Consider the following 21611-nt stretch of genomic DNA (forward strand, 5'->3'; position numbering starts at 1 on the left):
TTTGTAGTTGGCACTTGATAAATCAAGGTTAAAATAAGAAACATTGGGTAATCTCACATGAAATATACAGATAAACACATATGGGTATGCGAGTGATGGTAAGGATTTATACCGATAGACCTGGCCGTGTTGGAATAACAGACGAGGTGGCCGAGTGGTTAAGGCGATGGACTGCTAATCCATTGTGCTCTGCACGCGTGGGTTCGAATCCCATCCTCGTCGAGGTCTTTTGATTTTGGTCATGTCTCTTAAACTCGATTCTGAATGGAACAAGACTGTTCACGTGGATACAGGAGATTCCATTGCAGCTTGACAACTGGGAACAGGTATCACGATGCTGGACTAGCGTTAGTGGAAAAGTCATAAGAATGTAAAAATTGTAATGAAATTAAATCTGAGATTCCGTTTCTTTTTTTAAAAAAATAATATGGGTCCCCGGCACCCAAGGATCAAAGAAATCCTCTCAGAAAAAAAACAGTCATTCCCTCCTTCATTTAAATAGTCTTTATTGTAATTTTGCTCAGAATGCTTACTATATTGAATGCTTCCATGCAACAGGCAAACACACTTGGGCATCAGAAAATTCTACAAAATCCCACCCAACCCCACATTACCACATACAGACACATTTAAGGAAACAGGTTTAGGCTAAAACAAACAAAACAACAGACACACACACACACATACAAATGTGCTACAGACAACAGAGTGAAAACAGCACTGTTGTCTGAGTCCAAGCTTTTAGATTTTGACACTTCTTGCATTACTGGTTATTAAAATTGATTAAATTAGTAGTTGTTCTTATCAAACTGGGGTCAAATACATATTTGAAATATTACAACAACTTTAAAATGCTCCTGTCGATCCCTGAGTATGCTACTAGCTAAAATGCACAATCATATGCAAGAAAAATTTAGCTTTGAGTGTTCATGAAAATAGACATTTCTGTTGAGATGGTCTGAAACCTGCCGGTAGTTTTACTGCTGTGTAAAGGCCTCTCTTATGATCCGGCTCTTTTCCTGAGAGGCTTTCCCAGCCATTAAGGCCGGAGGCACTGAGAGCTCGCGCTACGAGCGCTTTCAGCACAGGCACACCCACGGAACAGGAAGCAGCACATTGAGCTGCAGTAAAGTGCTCAGTGAATCAGTATGAGTATGAAATATTTTCCCTAAACCAAGTGAAAACTTTTCCTACTTGCATTGCATGGAAAGGTGCCAGGTAATATCACAACTGTACTTATTTCTGTAATCCAAAAGCATGGGGTATGCCTTACAAACCTGGAATTGGACAGCAGCCTGTGGGTATTAGCCAGGAAGTAGCCAGAAATTATCCACCAATTACCATCGGCAATGTTCTGTTGGTGGCTGCCAACATATTCTGTGATTGGTGGAGCTCCTCTCTGTGACGTCATGACTGTTTGTGTGTGGGCTTGTGCTTTGACCAGAGCTTCGCAGATTCTCTCATGTTCAAGCCAGTCGGCTGGTTCAGTGTCCTCACTGAGTTCCAGCTCAGCCAATAGCGTAAAGATCAGAGAATCTCATCAGCACTGATCCAAGGAAGAAGAAAGAGAAGCCAAGTCCTGAGCTGCTCAATCTGGGCTCTGGTTCCATTCAGTAAGCTGTGTGAGAGGGCTATGGCAAGACTGAATGGCAGGATATGACATCATGAGGTCTGGTTGTGCTCAGGCTGAAGTGACTGCAGTCTCTCTAAAAGCAGGTAAAAGCAGCGCAGGTTCCTCTCCTGCACCAGCTGGAGGGGAAGGAGGCAAAGGCAGAGACATAAAAACTCCACATCATAAAAACAAAAGATACAGAATTAATTTAAATCCATAACTATTTAAATTTACATCTGAATTTCATTTATTATCTCTGATTCTTTCATTGCCAGTCGTTTCCACATCTATTTATTTGACAGACGGTAAAATCATAAATAAATAAATGTTTTAATTTGTTGTATTTTGGTTCTCTGTTTACCATATATCCTGCAGCTTTATGTCCGACTAAATCTGTTCTTGTGTTCTAAATTGTTTATTATATGTATCAATGCCCCAAAACAACCACCCAGGTTAGCCAGGTTGGCTAAGCTGACATATCAAATAAAAACCTAGTATTACATGTCAGTGTTATTTACTTGTCAGGTTTACCTGCGACACGGTTGTTTGTGGTTAATCTTCCTGGTAGCCCTTGTTGTGTGAGCCTGTGGTCCTGCGGCTGTGTTCAGCACTGCTGGAGGTGACCCACAGACCAGGGACTCCCGGTGCCTCTGTGGCCCCATAGTCTGCACTCTTCCGGGGGGAGAGCTGGATCGTTTCAGCCCCCTCCTCCACACAAGGGGCCTCGCCAGTACCTTGGCCCTTCGATCCCTGTGAATGAGCAAAACGCATGACCCCCCCAGTACCTACAGATCACTGACAGACACAGTAAATCTGTATGAGCACGATTATCTAATACAAACACAGTGCTGTTTTAACTCAAAATATTTATTGGCCTTTTTGTCGTTTCCTGTATTAAATCTACATCTCTATCTCTATCATTATTAGTAACAGAAGTGGTGTCATCAGGGCTGAGATCAATACCATTTCAGTTCAGTCAATTCAGTAAATAAACTGAAAAATACCCATAATGCTATGAGGAGTTTTTTCAGTTAATTAATTGAATTTCAGTTCATTCCCTGAATTGGCTGAATTTAATTTTAATCAACTCCAGCGCATTTAACCGTAAGTTTTATTTTGTTTTTACTCAAACGGTACCCACCTCGGTCTTATCACGGTGAAACTGATCAATCGCATACTGGTATTTGGCCATGTTCAGTCCGGCCAGATTGGCCAGTTTCTCCCCAATGAAATCACAAGCTGGGAACAGAGAGACGAGAGCTCGTAAAGCCTTATTTCCATTTCACTTCTTCACAGAGACACCGTGCCTGATTTAGGTTCAGTACTCCAGTTTTAATGGCTGTTTAATGGCTTCATAGCACTCAGTTCCTCCATAGCACTCCGTTCTTTACTCTGGCCAGATGAGAGTGTCTCCCTCCTCATACTCACTTTGTATCGATTTCTTTCCAGCTTTCACACACAGACGCCAAGAGTATTCCCTCCACGAAGTCCGTGCCTATACCACGAAAAAAATAAAATAAAATAAAACACCAAACATTTCAAGTGCAAACAACACAGAGGACAAAGTGGAAGCGTGTAAAAATAGTCACTGGCTCTCCTGTAGTACTGTGTGGCCTGTAGGGTGTAAAATAGTCACTGGCTCCCCTGTAGTACTATGTGCCCAGTAGGGTGTAAAATAGTAACTGGCTCTCCTGTAGTACTGTGTGGCCTGTAGGGTGTAAAATAGTCACTGGCTGTCCTGTAGTACTGTGTGCCCGGTAGGGTGTAAAATAGTCACTGGCTCTCCAGTAGTACTGTGTGGCCTGTAGGGTGTAAAATAGTCACTGGCTCACAGGTGAGTGTATTGGAGGAGTGTATGCATGTGACCTGCAGAGCTCCTTGTGGGTGGGAGCACAAGCAACATCAGTCATTTGGGATTTATAATTGGGGGATAATTTTTTTATACTAAAAATGTAAATGCACATTCAAATTGTAGACCAATACAATACAATACAATCTGTCCATCAGACATGGTAGTGAAGGTGACCCAGAGTTGTACAGGTGTATATGGAGCAGGTGCACAGGTGTGTAGGTGTACAGATGTACAGGGGTGCTGGTGTGCAGGTGTACAGATGCACAGGTGTACATGTGAGCAAGTGTACAGGTGTGGAGGTGTGCAGGTAACTAGGTAACTAGCAGACACGCTCCTGCCCCAGTCTCCCTCACCGTGCTGTCTGGGGCAGAGAAGGGCTCCTTTCGGGGTGTGGCCTCCTCCCCGTCACTGCTGTCCTGTTCCAGCGTGTCACCGTTAGCAAAGTGAATGACCTTCTTCCGCTGGGACACAGATGCACCCCCAAACTCCGTCTCTTCAAAAGAGGGGTCCTGGGAGAGATATTTCAAAAGTATTCATGTGTTACTAATAAGACAGTTATGACGATGTTTTTAAGTATTACAGAATAAACCAGAATACCGTTTTCATAGTACATTTTCTTGCAATTAAGTTGTTATAGAATCTTGGACAGGATGCTGTAGATTTCTCAAATGGAATTTAGTTTAAAAAAAAAAAAAGAGAAAACACAAAGCCTTGTTTATGCATTCTTTTCAAACTGTGGAATAGTCAGCGTAGTTGCATCATGTTCGTTTGCTTTTCTGTTTGCAAAAGGCAGGTCCGAGCGAGACTGCATTAAGTATTTTGCAATACTGTGTTTTCGCTTCGTCGTTCACATTTTTTTCCACCGTTGGAAGGTTCTCGCGCTCCAAACCCTTCATTTGAAAAAGCACTTACTCTCTCGCGATCCTCGCTCATTCTTATCGAAGATTTTTGTCTTCTTATTTCAGCCTCATCCAGTCTGCCGCGTGGAACAGATCCTTAACAGCTCCGTGTACGTGTGTCCTCGCGCAGCTGTGGGTTCGATTTAGCCCGAGGAATCAGGAACTAAAGGTTAAACCGGATTCTAACATCCTTAATGTTTTACAAGCTGATACCCATGCGCATTGGGAGAGCTCTCGAGCTTGTTACCAGGAGTGGCTGTAAATGGACCCGTCACGGGTTTTCCTCCCTTTTTAATTTCAGTTTCACTCTTCCAGCTACACCTGGGGCTGGGCCGCTCTTTGCTCCGTGTGGAATGTCGAGGTTTGCCGTGATGTGCAGGCAGGCTACGGAGCTGAATTCTTCTATGCTGCTACGCCGACCCCTCATTAAACTCAAAACCTTATTGTCAAGACCACCTTCCGGCAGAAGCCCCGGCCCCAATCACAGCTGATTATTGTTTGACATCCTAATCTAACTGTCATGGCCATATTTACCACATTATGTGTAAAATGTCATATACTATTAATCTACATTAAACAAGCGGGTCATATTACAAAATAAATATGCAACAATGCTCAATAATGTAATACCATGGTCTGATTTACTATTTTGTAAACTGCGTATCTGAAAGTCGAATGTTAATGTCTAATTGTAATTATGGAATATGGTAAGCTTAATACAATATGCACACGAGGGAAACATTTTGTCTGCTGATGACCTCCTGGCAGTCACAGGTTGAACCAGGACACAACACTTCCTAAAACTCCTTCATATTGAGCTGTAGTGACAATCGGAAGACAAAGTCTTCCTTTCACAAACCGGTATTACCAAAAGCAATTTAAGGAAATCCACAAACAAGTTTTATGATACTTCTTGTTTTTTTATTACATACAGCATTGTAATACAGCATACTCTGTTCATATTCAGTTGGTAGTAATGGTTACAAAAAAAAAGGAGTGATTGGTCAAATACCGACTGACAGTGAACCCAGTTGGTCTTTGTTTTTAAAAATGTGTTTCCTACATATTCTTATGGTCATTATAATAATCATCAGACAGTTTAAACTTGGCCAAGGGCATGATTTTGGGTAATGCACTAAAACTCTGAGAAAAGGAAATTTGTGACTCCCAAGATAAAACTCTTGAGTAGATTAATACGATTATTATTTCTATACATATATATTTTTCAAATTAGAGGGGCTATTATAATTTTTATTTAACATGTTACACAAAAGTACTGCTATTTAACACTGTAAAGATGTTGGGTAAGGCTTTTTTTCCACCAGATGTGAATTCTTTTGATTTGACTTCAATTTCTGTCCAAAAATGGACTCAACGCTGAACTTCTAACACTTATCAACATAGGGCATCGATGACTTCATATATCAAAACATAAACAGTGTGTACGCAGAATTACCATGATACTAAAAACCTATGGTTATGACAACATATTAATTGCGATAAACTGGCCTGTTTCCATAATGTAGGGACTGGCAGGCCTTGGGTTGGTGCTGTATAATGCGTAAACCCACAGGATGTCAGCAGTTCAAAGGGAAAACATTCAATATTCAGCACAAGGAGCATAATCCTGGAATATCACAGTATAATTATAACTATTTTGGAGTGCTTTGACTGGATAATGTTCAGAATTGGTATAATTTCATACAGATGACATCACAAAGCACACAAGTTCCCAGCAGCTAATAAAAAGTGACTCCATCCACAGTGTTCTGCCAGAACCACCTCCACTGTGACACGTTTGGCCTCGGCAACCAATTGCTGCCCTCCAAATCGGCAGGCTCTCTCACCTTTACACGATGTCCAGGAGTCGACTCTTTAAAGATTGTGGATAAACTTTCCACTTAACGGAAAACTTGTTGGAAAAAAAAAATGTTTCTTTTTTACAGCACATAGTCCCCTTAAACCTACAGCATGAAAAGTAGTGATATGAATATCATGCAGCCTGCTGAGGGGGTCTGGTGGGGGGGCGGGGGGGTCTGGACTTTCAGCATTTCAGCTTCACTCACAATGACTGCTGCCATCAAAACAGGTTTCAATCACTCAAAATCAGCGCTGTTCTCAGAAAGCCCTCCCTAACACAGAGCACTGCAGCTGGTCATAAATGGTTGCATAATTAAAAACAAAAATGTTTGCATAAGAATAATAAATAAACAATTCTACCGTGAAAAATGGCTCAAATACAGGAGCCCCTAAATTAATTGTTGAAAAAATAAACTAAACAATCTCAGAAAAGTACACCAAGATTAGGAAGAAACTCAAAACTTAAAGTACTTATGTAAAGCAAAATATATAGCCAAGGGCCAAGATTATAATAATCTAAACTGAAGAAAGAAAGAAACACCTAAATCCTTCTACATCTTTTTTTTTTTTTAAAGTAAAATGATGATCAAGTTAGTCAAACCATCTGATTTTTGCTGTAACCTGTACTGATTGCCAAATGACTTGATTTATCTGTGCAGTTAGGATTAGCCCCTTCTGTGACCCATGACCCAGTGGACGTGTCCCGAATCTGGGGTGTGACTGCTGTTCACCGACAGACCCAGAAATATTAGTCGATTCTAAGAACTGTTCCACAATGACATCAATCATCTTTGACATCTCATGAATCTACACTTTAGATTTTTTCTTTGTCAAATCAATTGTACAAAAAACAAAATGAAGGCTTATATCAAGATTTTAAAAAAATCTAAACCACATGAATGTCTAAACCACATGAATGTGAAATTCGTTTTTGCGGTATGCAGGTAACCTCGTTGGGCCTGGTTTAGGCCTGGTTTAGGCCCGGTTTAGGAAATGACACAGCCCGTGTCCTTCTGCGGCTTCAGGTCCGGCTCCTTCACCGGCTTCACTTCCTCTTCCTGTTTGGGTTTGGCCTGAAACGGGAAGAAAGAGTCACCCCTGAGTGGATTACCTAACAACCCTAATATTAGTGAACATCTCAGACACTTTTCGCTAAATTTCAGTCAGTCACATACAGACTTCTTACACAGGCATATAATATTCAGTTTACTTATGAACTATGAATTTACTCAGAATAACAAACCAACCTTTAGAATAATGATTATCCTTGTGAATAAATAATGAGGCATATGTTATTAAAATAGGGAAAGGCTACCTTTTCGTCCTTGGGCCCCTTGGTGAGGTCGAAGGTGGCGTAGACCTGGGGGGAGCACTGATCACTCAGGGGGGGGAACTCGAATGGGACAGGTTCAGCGAGCCCGTAGCTGGCCTTCAGCTCAAGTTGGGGAGCCTCAGCTGGGACCTTGTGGAAATATCTGTGTGGGGGGTAAACGGACATGACTGCCTGATCTTCCTCGGTTTAATATCCCACTAACAACAGGTACCATTCAGAACAATAACAATTCAATATAAAATGAAAAGTGGGTGGGGCAGAGTGGACAGGGCAGGGTGGGACAGATTGGGCAGGGCACACTGGGGCAGAGTGGGTGGGACAGGCTGGGCGGGGCCGGGCACAGTGGGCAGGGCACACTGGAGCAGAGGGAGGGGCAGATTGAGATAGAGTGGGCGGGGGCAAAGTGGGCGGACTGGGCAGAGTGGGAGGGGCAGAGTGGGCGGGACAGCCTGGGCGGGGCCGGGGCGGGTGTGGCAGGGCAGAATGGAAGGGGCAGGGCACAGTGGGCGGACCTGGGTGGGACAGAGTGGGCGGGGGTGGGTGCGGCTGGGCAGAGTGGGCGGGGCAGACTGGCACTCACATGAAGCCGTTCTCCCTCTGGCACTTCTCCAGCGTGTTCTTGATCAGAGCGCCCAGTTTGAGGAAGAAGAGCTGCTCTGAGGGCTTGGCTGTGCTGCCAGGACCCTTCGTCTGTCTGTACTCCTTACACAGAGCCTCTGCCCGCGAGTAACCTGCAACACACACACGCCTCAGCGAGTGAGTAACCTGCGAGGGACACACACACACACACACACACACTCGCGCGCACGCGCATGCACGCACGCACGCGCGCACACGCACACACACACGCGAACGCACACACACACACACACACACGCGCGCACACACACACACACATGCACACACACACACACACGCGCACACACACACACATCTTAGTGAGCGAGTAATCAGTACTTATGAGAGAAAGAGAGGTGTGAGACAGTCTCTGAACTATGGAGTGTCAAACTCAGTCTAACATGCATTTACTGAATGCAACTGAAAAACAAACTACATCTACAGAAGAGGAGGTGGGGGGTTGATACGTGGGTGAGATGGAGGGGTAAATACAGGGGGGTAGATACAGAGGGGAGGGAAGACACAGGGGGTACATATGGGCGGGTAGATACAGGGGGGTAGATTCAGGGGGGTAGACACTCACATTTCTCGGCCTCCTGTAGGGAGCGGATGGCTTCTCCACACTTATCGCTGGCCAGCAGAGTCTGTCCATGGTAGCAGTACGCCTGCAAGACGGCATCACACAGTTACGCACTCATTTCACACCGACCGACGCCCCTCCCCAGCTCCTATTTCTCTTCACCGCGTAGTCACAGTGTGCGAAACAGCGTGCGGCAGGTCAGGGACCTCCACACGCGTGCGGGGGTCAGCGGGACAGGGAACTCCACACGCGGGCGGGGGTCTGTGGGACAGGGACCTCCACACGCGTGCGGGGGGCTAGCGCCGGGCCTTAGGGTGGGTCTTACGTAGGCCATGTAGAAGTGCTGCTTCAGCTGCAGGTACTTCCTCCACTTGCTGCTGTAGTCCGGCTCCAGGGTGTTCAGGGTGTGGTCTGTGAGCACAGAGCAGCACAACTGTTAGAGAGCTGTGATTGGTTGGGTGTTATGGGCGTGGTCTATGAGCACAGAGCAGCACAACCGTTAAAGAGCTGTGATTGGTTGGGTGTTATGGGCGTGGTCTATGAGCACAGAGCAGCACAACCGTTAAAGAGCTGTGATTGGCTGGGTGTTCAGGGTGTGGTCCACTCACCGGCCTTCTGATAGAAGTTTGCAGTCTCAAAAGACAAGGCTGCGATCAGGCTGGCGTTGTGCTTCAGCTCAATAGCCCTGGCAATGGTGACTAGGAAGACACAAGATAATAAGTATAATAACAACAACAATACTACTACTACTACTACTGCTACTACTACTACTACTACTAATAATAATAATAATAATCGGCGCTAGCTGCATCGCTGGCCCACCCTCCTGCGCCTCGGCCTGGCACTGCACGATGAAGGTGTCGATGACTCGGGCCTCCAGATCTCTGCCCTTCTCCGCTGGAGTGATGAGGCGTGGAATGTAGGCCTCCTGGGGGGGTCACACAAACCCAGAACCACTCAGCCCAGGACTAAACCCAGAACCACTCAGCCCAGGACTAAACCCAGAACCACTCAGCCCAGGACTAAACCCAGAAACACTCAGCCCAGGACTAAACCCAGAACCACTCAGTTCAGGACTAAACCCAGAAACACTCAGTTCAGGACTAAACCCAGAACCACTCAGCCCAGGACTAAACCCAGAAACACTCAGCCCAGGACTAAACCCAGAATGAAACACTCGTCCCGGGCCTAAACCCAGAAACACTCATCCCACACCCAAACCCAGAAACACTCAGCCCAGGTCTAAACCCAGAAACACTCAGCCCAGGCTAAAGCCCAGTACACTCAGCCCAGACTAATATTCACTCAGAAAAATGACACCCAAGCTCGTCCGAAACACCAGTGTAATTCATAATAATATCACTCATTGATAAATGTGACACCATTGTCTCAAATCACAGGTGACCCAGGCTCTGTACACCTGTACATTCCATACGGTCCTACCCCACCCCGCCCCACCATGAAAAATACACACTGCCAAGAAGGAGCGAGATAGAGAGGAGAAAGAGAACCAGAGAGAGAGAGAGAGAGAGAAAGAGAGGGAGTGAACAATGTGAGTGAGAAGGATAGAGAGGTTGTGTGCGGTGGTTTCAACTGAACCTCTCTCTTTCTGCAGCTCGATTTGTTACCTTGAGGTGTTTGAAAATCCCGGCTGCAGTTTTCAGGCTTTTGTGGACCTCTTTTGCTTCGGCTTCTGTTACGCTGCAAATAGGGTACAAAAAAACATGGAGGAAACAGAGAAACGGAAGATGTACACACCAGCACACATACACAATTATACACACCCGGAATACCACTATACATACACCCACATGACATCACATACATACATACACTCCCATTACATATCACATCCCATTACATATCACACCACATGACATATCACACTACATTACATATCACATCCCATTACATATCACACCACATGACATATCACACTACATTACATATCACATCCCATTACATATCACACCACATGACATATCACATCCCATTACATATCACACCACATGACATATCACACTACATTACATATCACATCCCATTACATATCGCACCACATGACATATCACACTACATTACATATCACATCCCATTACATATCACACTACAGCTACCTGCTTTTTGGCATTAATCTGAAGACATGCTGGCAGTAATGTGCGTGTCACTCAGAAGAACGACAAACCACTTCCACATAAATCAGTGCATGTGCAAACATGTGCGCAGGCATTTCATGTTGTAAAGTTTCAGAGGGAAAAGGGTCACTTAAAAAGGGTTCCACTTACTTTTCTTTCCCAGCTAGTCTGGAGGCAAACTTGGTGTACCACAAGGCCACGTTAAAGGCCATGGAGGCCAGCTCAAACACCGCGTCCTGCTGAGCACTGTGGGGAGGGGTAAACATATAAACCAGCCTTCTCAACGACATTCAGTCAACAGACAGTAACAGAAGAGAGGTTTAACTTCAGTTCAATAACAACATGAGACCAATGATAAACACACAACTGAACGGGTTTCCAAAATAACAAATACAACATGCTGCCACAAGAGGGCGTCGGGGCAAATTGATGAACAGCACTGTTACATAATCTGCCTTTATGAACAAAGAATTCATACACAAACAACAAGGAGGAGAGACACTCTACTGTACTCACGCTAGAAAATGTCTAAAAATGTATAACGTAGTGTTAGCCGCCCACATGTGGACAGGAACATGGGAAAGACTCAGACAGACACCTGTATGGGTCTTCACCTGAACTCTGCAAACAGGAGCATTTCCATCTCCTGTTCCAGAATCCTTACCTGGGTGCGTTTCCTTGCAAAGTGTCTGTCCATTTGAAGTTCTGAAAGAAGCGCATCTTGTTCTCTTGAGTGGTTCCATCCAGGGACACGATGAAGCCTGTTTTAAAGGAAGCGGGTAAAGACAAAACGATGGAGTTGCTTTGCAAAGAGGCAAAAAAATAGTGCAGAAGCGCTCTACACAGACGGGCAACGAACAAGCAACAGTGGCTATAACACCGACACTGCGCCATTAGCAGCACCATGGTCCCGCTCTTCTGAAATCAGCGAACAAGAAAACCGCCAAATAATTCCTGTTTCACTGCTATTGCCCAGCAAGTACGACACACGGGCACTTTGCAACAGATCGATACAGCAGAAGATTTTGCGGTAGGTAAATGCTTACTGTGTGTATAAGGCCCGTCACAGAGATGATGCCCTTACATTAACTTAAATTGTTGACTCTTGGACACGGATGTTAGTGACCAGTGACTTACGCAATAATTCTGACAATCTCAGGCCTAACCTTGCAGAAGGGAAAAGTAGGCATCCGTGGCGTTTTTCATTATTTCGGGGGTACAGGTCAGATCCGTGAACATCTCCAGAAGTCGTGCTCGTGCCATCTTCAAGTCACTGCGTTCGGAAAATAATAACAATAAACACTTCATTGTCTTCATCTAAAAGAGCTGTGCACGGTTCGTTGTTATTAAAATTTCATAATTACCAGTATTTGTATTATTACTAGGTATAGGCGTCTATATGTTGGCTTTAAGTAAGTGAACACATTCAGAAAGATAAGGGAATTGGACTCACTTGCAGATCTTATTTGCCGCCGGACTCGAAGCCACTCCATAGAAGTTGAAGGAGACAGGCGCGGTGGCTTTCAGGGGATTCCGATGAAACCAGTGCGTCATGGCGGGACTTCAGGAGCGTTCAGCCTGCGAGATCGCACGAGCCAAAGGGGGTTACCTATCGCCACAGTTTTTTTTTAACGTAATGCGCTACTGGTATTGATCAGGTCGCGAGACCGCCGCGTTGTTTATCACGACAACATTATAATCATAAACATTTTATTGGTAGGCCTCCTAATAAGTAAGAATTTGCCAGGACCCGTTTGAAACATGAGTATGACTCCTGTATCTAACAATTTCGCTCTCTACATCCATTCATGTTTCAATAATGAAGTGGGTACCGTAGCAGCCATATTAGCTAACACATCAGCTAATTAGATCCGATTTTAACAGTCAATGTCAGCTAGTGGTAAATAACATGGGGATGTCAACTTATTTGTAACGTTGTCTTATCTTTTCAGACTGTTATTATGCGGAGGATAATTAGATAACTCTTTCGCTTTGGCAGAATATCCTGCCGGCCTTCCAACCACTGCCAACAATACAGCCTGACCACGACCAAGGAATTACAAACGAGCTACCAACCCAGACAGCCAAACTGGTAGCAGCTACATAACAACTTGGACATCCAAATATCCTAGTATTCCCACCCAATATGAAACTACACACCAGATAATAACTAAAATGAACAATATCTATGTGATAAAATCACCATGGGTTCATGAATACACCACTTTAACGCCAAACAATGTACGCTAGCTAGCTTAGCAAGTCAGCTATATATTAGCGAGACAGACATGGTAGCCTACGCTGTCAGCTCCGATATGAATACCATTTAAGAAGGTTGTAACGGTCAACGGTGTTTTAATAAACTATAGCATGTCTGTAGTGCAATATATTACCTATAAGCATGTAAGAACTGTCAAACCTTTGCTTCCACTTCAAAGCCGTTCACTTCAGGAAATAAAAACAATAGCAAAAATGGATCTTCCTGTATTGTTGCAACTGCATCGCTGTGACGTTTGATAGGCCACGTTATGTAATTAGACGTTGTTGTTTTCTTCGTTCAATGGGCGAACTCTCTTATGATTGGCTTAAGTGCCACACCTGACGATCCAGGCCAATCATGCATTAGCGCATGTTGCGAACGAAGAGTAAAGCACGAAGAGTTGGACCCTCCATGTACCGATTGGCTTATTATTCGATGATGTAATGTTCTCACTTTCTCATTGGGAGTAAAAACGCCCTACCGTACTCCCACGTCCATGACACAAGGGGTGACGTCTAATGTTGAGAAGTCGGCGTCCCAAACGTTCTCACACAAACTTGATGTTTGAGAGAATTGTAAAAAGGGCGGAATAGTACAGTGATTGAAGTCATCAATAACCAAACAAGCTCATCGCTTCACACCGACGCTGTTCAGGCAGACTTTTTAAATATGCTTTTTAATGCAGACATTTCTGGGATGTGATTGCAGAATACTTTAAGTATTTCTGGCGAAAGCTAGTAAGTTGAGCAAACAATTGATTAGAAACTCCATACGAGCGTCTGCTCTTCCTAAATGCTGTGTTCGATATTTTTTTAATGCTTCTTATCCATTATTACTTTGAATGTTGGCGAATGTAATTTTTAATTTAAAAATCGGTAGCCTACATTGCGGATTGGCTATTACATTCCCTTTATAATGGCTTATGCACGGTGCACGTCGTACATTTAGTTTATTCTAGTTGCAGCCTCGTTTTGCTTTGGATGATTAATAAATGTCTTTACATGAACAAATATGCGTTTTAGGTACCTAGTAATCACGATGTCATAATCAGATTATGGTTTCTCTGTAGGCCTATTGCTTCTGAGAAAAGAGACACAAACCATAAACAAGAACCGCCTGTGGTAAATTTAAAATACAATACGGATACAACGTCTGCTAATTTAATGAAGGAAACATACATTTTAAAGATTGCAACAGCGACACCTGGCCGAACCAGTCCCCTTCTGCCGCACCTGGGGATATAACAGCCTGCTACGGAACCTGGATGTAACAACACTGCGGCGCGTGATCCTCCTGACGGATCTGCTCCACGCGCTGAATCGCTGTCCCTTTAAATGCGAATGTTCCATGCATATTGGGGGGCGGAACTTCCCTTTTTCCGACGAAGAAGTTTAGGTGAGGGAACACAAGGGCTGGGTCAGTTGAGAGAAGCACCGGTTCAGAAGGGGAGCCGCTAGCTACCTGGGAGGCGATAATGCAGAGAGGGAAATAGAACACAGTCGGCAATGCTAAGCTGAAACGGATCCTGCGACACTACCTTTTTGAAAATGTCAGATCTGACCAAGACCATCCAGAAATGGCACGCGAGTTTTAAAAAAGGCACGGACTTTGATTCGTGGGGGCAGTTAGTGGAAGCAATTGATGAGTACCAAATGTAAGTTGCAAATATCGCAGTCCATTTTGTCTTGCTACAGAGATTAAAATAAAATAAAATAAAATTGTAAACTGACAGACAAAGCAGCTAGCCAGCTGACCAGATACATATTTAAACCCAAAAGCATGCTACTGTGATCCTGGGTCGGTAGGCTTTAAACGTACTCCTGTGGTGGAACACTACTCGCTGGTATGTTAGCTTGTCATATTTTCATTATAGCTTACTGACTCGTCTCAGTTTGTTATTCTGCCTGTCGCCGTCTGGAGCTTGTATAACGGATTCTCTGTAGGTAGCCAGCTATCTGACTACAAACATGTTTAAACTTAAATATATTTTCTGAAAGCCGAATAGGTGATCAGTTGCCTAATGGGGACCTTCTTCTTGCCTTGAGGTGTTCGAAGTTGGTGCGTGTAAATCTCTTGATATTCAAGTTCACTTGCATGTGCCGCTGTTAGTAGATGTACTGACAGCTCAAGGGAGATTCAAAGTCAGCAACAAAAAATTGGGCCACACCCTCGTCGTGTTTCGGGTGGAGCTTTGCTTTAGATGGGTCATTCTGTCTTCTGGACCCTTTTTAACTAACTACGCCCAGTATGTGAGTGTGACGGCGCGGGATATTAAACGCCTTGCGTTTACGCCTTATTTTGCGCACTGAATCACTTAAATGTCAATATGGGCGATGTGCTTAGCGCTGGTCTTTATTTTACGAGCGACTGCATTGGGTTGTTATGGGTGCGACTAAGCGACAAGGCGAAGAGAGTACAAAACACCCTGTTATTAAGTTCTAGTTTCCCAGTAATTAGCCTACATCTGACTGGCCGATGCTGTAGTTTCCATTACATGGGGATGAGCATGTAAAACTAGATGTATCAAGATCAGGAAAGACATGGATGTCCATTGCTACAAACACAGCAAGGCATTTTCACAAGGGTACACAACTGCTACAATAGGGCCGTGTTTGGGAGTCAAACCCGCAGCCTTTGGGCTGTGCCCGATGTTGTCACATCGCTATAGATACGAACAGAAAACGATCTTCTGCAAATGGAGAATCTTCTCTGAATGTTTGGTTTGTTTTATTTCCATGTTTCATTTAGACTCGCAAGGCAGTTGCAGAAGGAGGCCCAGTCGTCCAATTCATCGGAATTCACAGAGGATCAGAAGGTGCGTCTGCTTCGGCGTGCAAACGGACGAGCATCCGGCTTTCTTTCTGGGAACCGAAATACCTGACATGATCATCGCCTGTCTTTCCTTGCGTTCAGTGGCTGGCTTAATTGTGTAAAACGGAAGTCCTGGAGGGGTACAGTGTTTGCTGGTCTTTGTAGTTTCCTGGTGCAAACTGGTCGCTCCGAGCAGGGGCAGAAGTGCATTGCACGGAAGAGCAGGCCTGCATCCTGCCGGGGTTCCCTGGGAAATGCGGTTGTCTGTTAAAGTCTGGCAGCCAGTGGTGTCAAACTGAAGAGGGTGTCAGGGTTAGCCGCTGTCCTTTACTGTGAGGATGTTCAATGCACCTTTGATCAGGCAGGAGCCATACCATCCTGTACGCTAAGCTAATAACACAACCAACGACTGGTCCAAAGCAAATGCCATGACCAATCATTGGTCATGTTATTGGTTTTGCATGTGCTAAAAGGTTTTGCTCATGCTAAAGATCTTAGCAAATCAGGGCCGAAGTTGCTGCTTGAAGAGGTGCTGTTGAGCCAGTAGAGGGCACTCTCCTCTTCGTCTCAACTCTGGTCTGTGTGTGTTCTCACATGGAAACACTCTGAACTGTGTGTATGTGTGTGTGTGTTCTCTTTTGGAAATGCTCTGGACTGTGTGTGATGGGTTGTGTGTGTGTGTATGTGTGTGTGTGTCTGTATGTGTGTGTGTGTGTTCTCTCTGCAGAAGACTTTGGGAAAGTTGGCAACATGCCTGGAAATGAGGAGTGCGGCCCTGCAGGTAGTGTACCACAAGAGAAATCGCACTCATCCTGTCACTCTCTCTCTCTCTCACACTCCCTCTCTCAGACACACTCATCCTGTCACTCTCTCTCTTTCTCTCTCACACACTCCCTCTCTCTGACACACTACTCTCTCTCTCTCTCACACACTCCCTCTCTCTGACACATTCATTCTCTCTCTCTCTCTCACACACTCCCTCTCTCTGACACATTCATTCTCTCTCTCTCTCTCTCTCTCTCTCTCTGTCACTCACTCACTCTTTCTCTTCTCCGCTCTTCTGCAGTGCACTCAGTCCCAGGAAGATTTCAGGCTGGAAGACCTTAAGAAACTGGAGCCGAGTATGTATTCCAGTGTACAGTGCAGTTTGTGGGCTGACTGCTTAACAAGGGCAAGAGTCTGCACTGAATTTTAAAGAAAAAGCAACAGAATCTTGAGCGCCTGTTGTCCCTCATTTCATATGAAGTCTCATATAACCCTGATTAAAATACCTCGTTCTTTACGGGTTCAGTTGTCAGTAAATATCCAGCATTCTCAAAGAATGTTAAAGCAGCGTGAGATGTGTACGCTTTATGAGTGCGTGTAGTGTGTGTTTGTTAGGGAACAATTGGGCCCCTGATACCTGGAGCCTGGTGACCTCTAAAGGGCTGTGAGCTCTGGCTCGTTCTCTACCTGTGAGCAGTTCACCTGTGTGTTCACCTGTATGGCCGTCCTGCGGGATCAGTAATCCATGCCCTGGCTTTCAGAGATTACACGTTTTAATGATTTCTGCTCCTCTGTCCTTTAACAGTCGTTCAGAACGTCCTGACGTATAACAAAGGATTTCCCTTCGATGTTCAGCCAGTGCCTTTAAGGTAAATCTTTTATATCAGCTGATAAACGTTCCCCAATTTTCCCAGTTTTTCTGTAAAGCGTCTTTGTGACAGTGTCTCTGTGAAAAGCATGGTACGAATTAAATTGAATTTAAGTGGAGCTTAAATCTGCAAATAAAAAACTGATTTAAGAAAAAACTGATGTTGACGAGGCTGGTATACGATTGGTAGATCCCCTGCCGTTTATGTTTTTTGTGGAACCACTGTTGCCATGGGTGACTGTTACCCCAGCAGCTGGGCTGATGGTTGACCTAAGCTGATGTTCCGGAACTTTCATTTTCTGAACACTCAAACTGTTGTGTCCTGATGGTTCTGCGGGTTCTGCGGGTTCTCTGCAGGAAGATCCTTGCCCCTGGTGAAGAGGAGAACCTGGAAGTTGAGGCAGAGGAGGACTCAGTGGTTGGCGCGGGGTCCCCCGAATCCTTTTCCTCCAGAGTTCCAGGTAACTGCACGCACCTGGCAGACTATGCGGGTCTCTGAGTGTCTGCACGTGTCTGCGAAGAGGGTCTGCATGCGTCTGAGCAGAGGGTGTGCGCATGCGCAGAGGGTCTGCATGCGTCTGCGCAGTGGGTCTTCACGTGACTGCGCAGAGGGTCTGCACGTGTCTGCGCAGTGGGTCTTCACGCGTCTGTGTAGTGGGTCTGCACACGTCTGCGCAGTGGGTCTTCACGCGTCTGTGCAGAGGGTCTGCACGTGTCTGCGCAGAGGGTCTGCATGTGACTGTGCTGTTGGTTATGTGGTGCGTGAGAACGCCATAACGTGTTCTGAGAGCGCGGTGTGTGATGAACATTAACGTGTCGTGTGATGAACATTAACGTGTCGTGTGATGAATATTAACGTGTTGTGATGAATATTAATGTGTCGCGTTCTGAAAGTATGGTGTGTTTTTACCCACGGCATGTCTCGCCTCTCTGTTTGTCTCTCTCCGTCGCCATGGCGCATGGCTTCCTCCACGCTCCCCCCTCGCTGCCTGCCCCCCCCCACCCCACCCCCCATCGTCAGCTTTGCAAGGTACGGTCACACCGGGCACCTCCCTGTCTCCCACGTTAACCTGAGATGCATGTACCAGCCCTGATGTTCTCAACAAGCTCACTGTCACTCAAGTTACAGTCGGGAGTAGTGATTAAAAAAGAACCTGATATGTGCAGAACTGACCAGTAAGTAGTTATATATTTGCCTCTTTCTTCTGATGACATAAACAATGAATACACAGCTGTGTAAAGTGATGAATGAAGTTGGCTTGGACGAGGAAGAGCTTCTGTTGAGAGAACAATGCAGAAAAACAGGACAAATTGACCGTTTGACCTGAGAAGCTTTACTATCATGCTGCATCATGACCTTTAGTGCAGTACAGGGGATCTGTTCAATCTAGCTTTGAAGCTGAAAGCTATATTGAACAGATGATATATTAGTCAGTGGAATTAAAAATGCTATTGTTTTGTCACAACGTATGACCGTTTCACCTTAAGCTCACTGAAGTTTTTAAAGAAATAGTGAAAAGTTTAATTAAATTATTCAATGTTAAATCTGGACGCTTTTTAACGTTGCCATGGTTTCTGCGCTTGGCGGTCTGTGCTTGATCTGCGGAGGGCATGTGCACTCGGCGCGTAATAGGAGCTGTGGGCAGGATGTGATGTCATCGCGCGCCCCCAGACAGGCATTCTAATCGACTGACCCATCTTGCTGTCAGGGACACTGTTGCCACGGTTACCCTCGGAGCCAGGAATGACACTGATCACCATAAAGATCGAGAAGATAGGCCTGAAGGACGCGGGACAGTGCATCGACCCCTACATCACAGTCAGCGTGAAAGGTTTGGAAACGCCCCCCCCCCCTTTATGGAGTGTGCCCCTCCCCCCGTACAGATACAGTGTGACGTGTTGGGGGGGGGGGGGTGTGTGTTGTGTCCCTGCAGATCTGAATGGGATCGATCTGAACCCGGTGCAGGACACCCCCGTGGCCACTCGCAAAGAGGACACCTACATTCACTTCGGCATGGATGTGGAGATCCAGAAGCACCTGGAGAAGCTTTCTAAAGGTAGGCCGTCCTGGTGCTGCTCGGGTTCAGCATAAACCTTCTTAAAGGGACGATCATTAACACCTTAAAATCAGATTACTATTGGCTAAATATGACCCCATTCTTAACACCATCAATCTTCTAGATGACCCTTAGCAGGACCAGCAGTTGAATCCAGCACCGCTTCTTTAGAGTGAAACTGGGAAGATGTTTGGGTTTTTAGAGGGTCTCTTTAAGGTCCAAACCGTCAGTAGAGGGGTCCCCCGTCCCATGAATATCATGGGCCGCATTGATTGTATTGACATTTTGGTGAGGGGTCTTTGTACCCCAGTGACTGAAGTCCCCAATCCCTCGTTCCAGGGGCAGCTATTTTCTTTGAGTTCAAGCACTACAAACCCAAGAAGAGGTTCACCAGCACAAAGTGCTTCGCTTTCATGGAGATGGACGAGATTAAACCTGGACCCATTGTAATTGAATTGTAAGTACACCAGATATCAAATTACTTTTCTTTTTTGGAAATTAAATGTTTTCTCCATGAAAAGGGGCATTTTCATGTTGTTCCTCGTATTGTCATTCTATCCCTTGAACCTGCTCGGGTGTTAGGACCAGCTGCAATATAATGCCTTTAGCCGAAAAGCAAATCTAGGAAAATGCTGGCATGGTTTGTGTGGTTATTACGGTCCTGACTGCCCTACTGTCACACCAGGTACAAGAAACCGACTGATTTCAAGAGGAAGAAACTCCAGCTCTTGACCAAGAAGCCACTTTATCTCCATCTGCACCAGACTTTGCACAAAGATTAACTGTAAAACCGTAAAAACACCCTCAACACACCCCCCCCCCCACCAGCACAACCCCCCCTCCCGACCCCCCATCAGAGCCACACGGGACAGAGCACATCAGAGCTACCAGTCGCCCCCCTGCAGCTTGGATCTCCACCACAGCTGATTGGCTGCATGTCTGTTTGGGTCTGAACCCTTAAACCTGGGGGGTGAAGAACAGAAGCCGAACCCCCCCAGGTGAGCCGAACCCCCCCAGGTGCCCGTTCTGTGCGTGACGTCTCTTTAAAATGGAAAAAGCGAACAGGTACATTCCACCAGCCCCCCTGTCCCCGAACCCCACCCCACTTTAATTTCCCAGAAACTGTGGATTTGTTTGATCTACGAAGTATTCCTTCTCTGAAAATCCAGAGAAAATGATTCATGCACTGTTACAGAGGGCGAGAAAGCAAGAGAGATGCGTATTCGTGTCTCACAAATTGGTGATCAAAGAAGAATGCTGATGTCACTTCCTGTCTCCTGAGCTGGGAAGAGGAAATGGAGGATGTGTTATTTTTTTTCTGTGCTCCATCCAGCAAACTGGAAACACGTTGTTTGATATGATTTAATTCTGTTTGTATGCTCCTTAGCGTGTTAAAGCTGAGGTGACAGGTTTTTCAGTTTTAGATACGTGGGCCCACCTGTCCATCAAAAGCACAGACACGCCTCCTCCACTCTGATGAGCTATGATGTCATCTTGAGGAAAAAGGGCTTTTTTAACAAAGGATGTTGCATGTACCTTGCGTGGATAATTGTTTTTTTTTTTTTAATTGAAGTCACATTGGCAGTTACACCCTCTCTACTTAGCCTCTCTCTTAATTTTGTTTCTTAATATCTGATTTTAGATGGTTTTATTTTTTTAATGTCAGAGAATGCAGACAATAGCTGGACATACTACAGAACACACTAAAATGGTGCATATGGATGTGTGTGCGCGTGCCTGTGTACGCGTGCGGTTTGTGTGGATGCAGTTTCAGTGTTCATTAAACAATGCATTGTGTTTTGTCCTTGAACTGCATATTTACATGGCTTTCATTTCTAATAAACAAAGTGCTGCTTGAATTGGATCAGACCTGAAAATTCTGATGAGCACACACATACCCCACATGTACTATAGTCATTAAGACAGGTTAGATATGCCTTTCCAAATGGAAGAAAAAAAAT

At 45.1% G+C, this 21611-nt stretch overlaps 3 protein-coding genes and 1 non-coding gene across 7 annotated transcripts; 2 read left to right on the plus strand and 2 right to left on the minus strand.

Moving 5' to 3' along the window:
* Window positions 1-140: 140 nt before the first annotated feature.
* On the plus strand, window positions 141-222 carry trnas-gcu (transfer RNA serine (anticodon GCU)). Its single transcript has one exon. It is a non-coding gene; the product is annotated as a tRNA-Ser (tRNA).
* A 267-nt stretch (window positions 223-489) lies between these two features.
* On the minus strand, window positions 490-4789 carry LOC135257749 (protein FAM177A1). 2 transcript variants are annotated; one of them, XM_064340840.1, is made up of 6 exons: window positions 4377-4789; window positions 3818-3973; window positions 3041-3107; window positions 2754-2851; window positions 2131-2362; window positions 490-1749 (listed from the first exon to the last, which is right to left on the minus strand). In XM_064340840.1, the coding sequence occupies exons 1-5, from the start codon at window positions 4395-4397 to the stop codon at window positions 2165-2167; spliced, it is 540 nt and encodes a 179-aa protein (XP_064196910.1). In that variant the 5' UTR covers window positions 4398-4789; the 3' UTR covers window positions 490-1749; window positions 2131-2164. The 2 variants fall into 2 exon arrangements, with proteins under 2 accessions (XP_064196910.1, XP_064196909.1); XM_064340839.1 differs by having other exon boundaries at window positions 2144-2362; window positions 4377-4786.
* Window positions 4790-5262: 473 nt separating this feature from the next.
* Window positions 5263-13458, minus strand: brox (BRO1 domain and CAAX motif containing). Of its 2 annotated transcripts, none has more exons than XM_064340836.1 (13): window positions 13309-13458; window positions 12343-12467; window positions 12056-12162; window positions 11554-11650; window positions 11040-11135; window positions 10383-10455; window positions 9577-9682; window positions 9363-9452; window positions 9080-9165; window positions 8758-8839; window positions 8137-8287; window positions 7539-7698; window positions 5263-7296 (listed from the first exon to the last, which is right to left on the minus strand). In XM_064340836.1, the coding sequence occupies exons 2-13, from the start codon at window positions 12441-12443 to the stop codon at window positions 7210-7212; spliced, it is 1236 nt and encodes a 411-aa protein (XP_064196906.1). In that variant the 5' UTR covers window positions 12444-12467; window positions 13309-13458; the 3' UTR covers window positions 5263-7209. The 2 variants fall into 2 exon arrangements, with proteins under 2 accessions (XP_064196906.1, XP_064196904.1); XM_064340834.1 differs by having other exon boundaries at window positions 13283-13440.
* A 1092-nt stretch (window positions 13459-14550) lies between these two features.
* On the plus strand, window positions 14551-21509 carry aida (axin interactor, dorsalization associated). Of its 2 annotated transcripts, XM_064340837.1 has the most exons (11): window positions 14551-14803; window positions 15898-15964; window positions 16688-16741; window positions 17027-17081; window positions 17531-17594; window positions 17951-18054; window positions 18615-18623; window positions 19303-19425; window positions 19528-19650; window positions 19990-20107; window positions 20336-21509. In XM_064340837.1, exons 1-11 carry the CDS (start codon window positions 14697-14699, stop codon window positions 20430-20432), a joined length of 921 nt encoding a protein of 306 aa, XP_064196907.1. In that variant the 5' UTR covers window positions 14551-14696; the 3' UTR covers window positions 20433-21509. The 2 variants fall into 2 exon arrangements, with proteins under 2 accessions (XP_064196907.1, XP_064196908.1); XM_064340838.1 differs by lacking the exon at window positions 18615-18623.
* The last annotated feature ends 102 nt before the right edge of the window (window positions 21510-21611 follow it).

This window comes from Anguilla rostrata, chromosome 6, assembly GCF_018555375.3.
Source record: "Anguilla rostrata isolate EN2019 chromosome 6, ASM1855537v3, whole genome shotgun sequence".
In the NCBI taxonomy this organism is placed as follows: domain Eukaryota; kingdom Metazoa; phylum Chordata; class Actinopteri; order Anguilliformes; family Anguillidae; genus Anguilla; species Anguilla rostrata.

Bases quoted from the DNA above. Each gene is read 5' to 3' on its own strand.
- LOC135257749 (XM_064340840.1), bottom strand. From the start codon at position 4,397: ATGAGCGAGGATCGCGAGAGA. The intron at 3,108-3,817 runs GTGAGGGAGACT...TTCGTGGTATAG, and splicing joins TCTCTGCCCCAGACAGCACG to GCACGGACTTCGTGGAGGGA. The intron at 2,363-2,753 runs GTGGGTACCGTT...GCTCATTCACAG, and splicing joins TTCACCGTGATAAGACCGAG to GGATCGAAGGGCCAAGGTAC.
- brox (XM_064340836.1), bottom strand. From the start codon at position 12,443: ATGACGCACTGGTTTCATCGGAATCCCCTGAAAGCCACCGCGCCTGTC. The intron at 11,136-11,553 runs GTAAGGATTCTG...CCCTCCCCACAG, and splicing joins TTGCAAGGAAACGCACCCAG to TGCTCAGCAGGACGCGGTGT. The intron at 8,288-8,757 runs GTGAGTGTCTAC...TGTGTGTTGCAG, and splicing joins CCTACAGGAGGCCGAGAAAT to GTTACTCGCGGGCAGAGGCT.
- aida (XM_064340837.1), top strand. From the start codon at position 14,697: ATGTCAGATCTGACCAAGACCATCCAGAAATGGCACGCGAGTTTTAAA. The intron at 15,965-16,687 runs GTGCGTCTGCTT...TTCTCTCTGCAG, and splicing joins AATTCACAGAGGATCAGAAG to AAGACTTTGGGAAAGTTGGC. The intron at 20,108-20,335 runs GTAAGTACACCA...CTGTCACACCAG, and splicing joins GGACCCATTGTAATTGAATT to GTACAAGAAACCGACTGATT.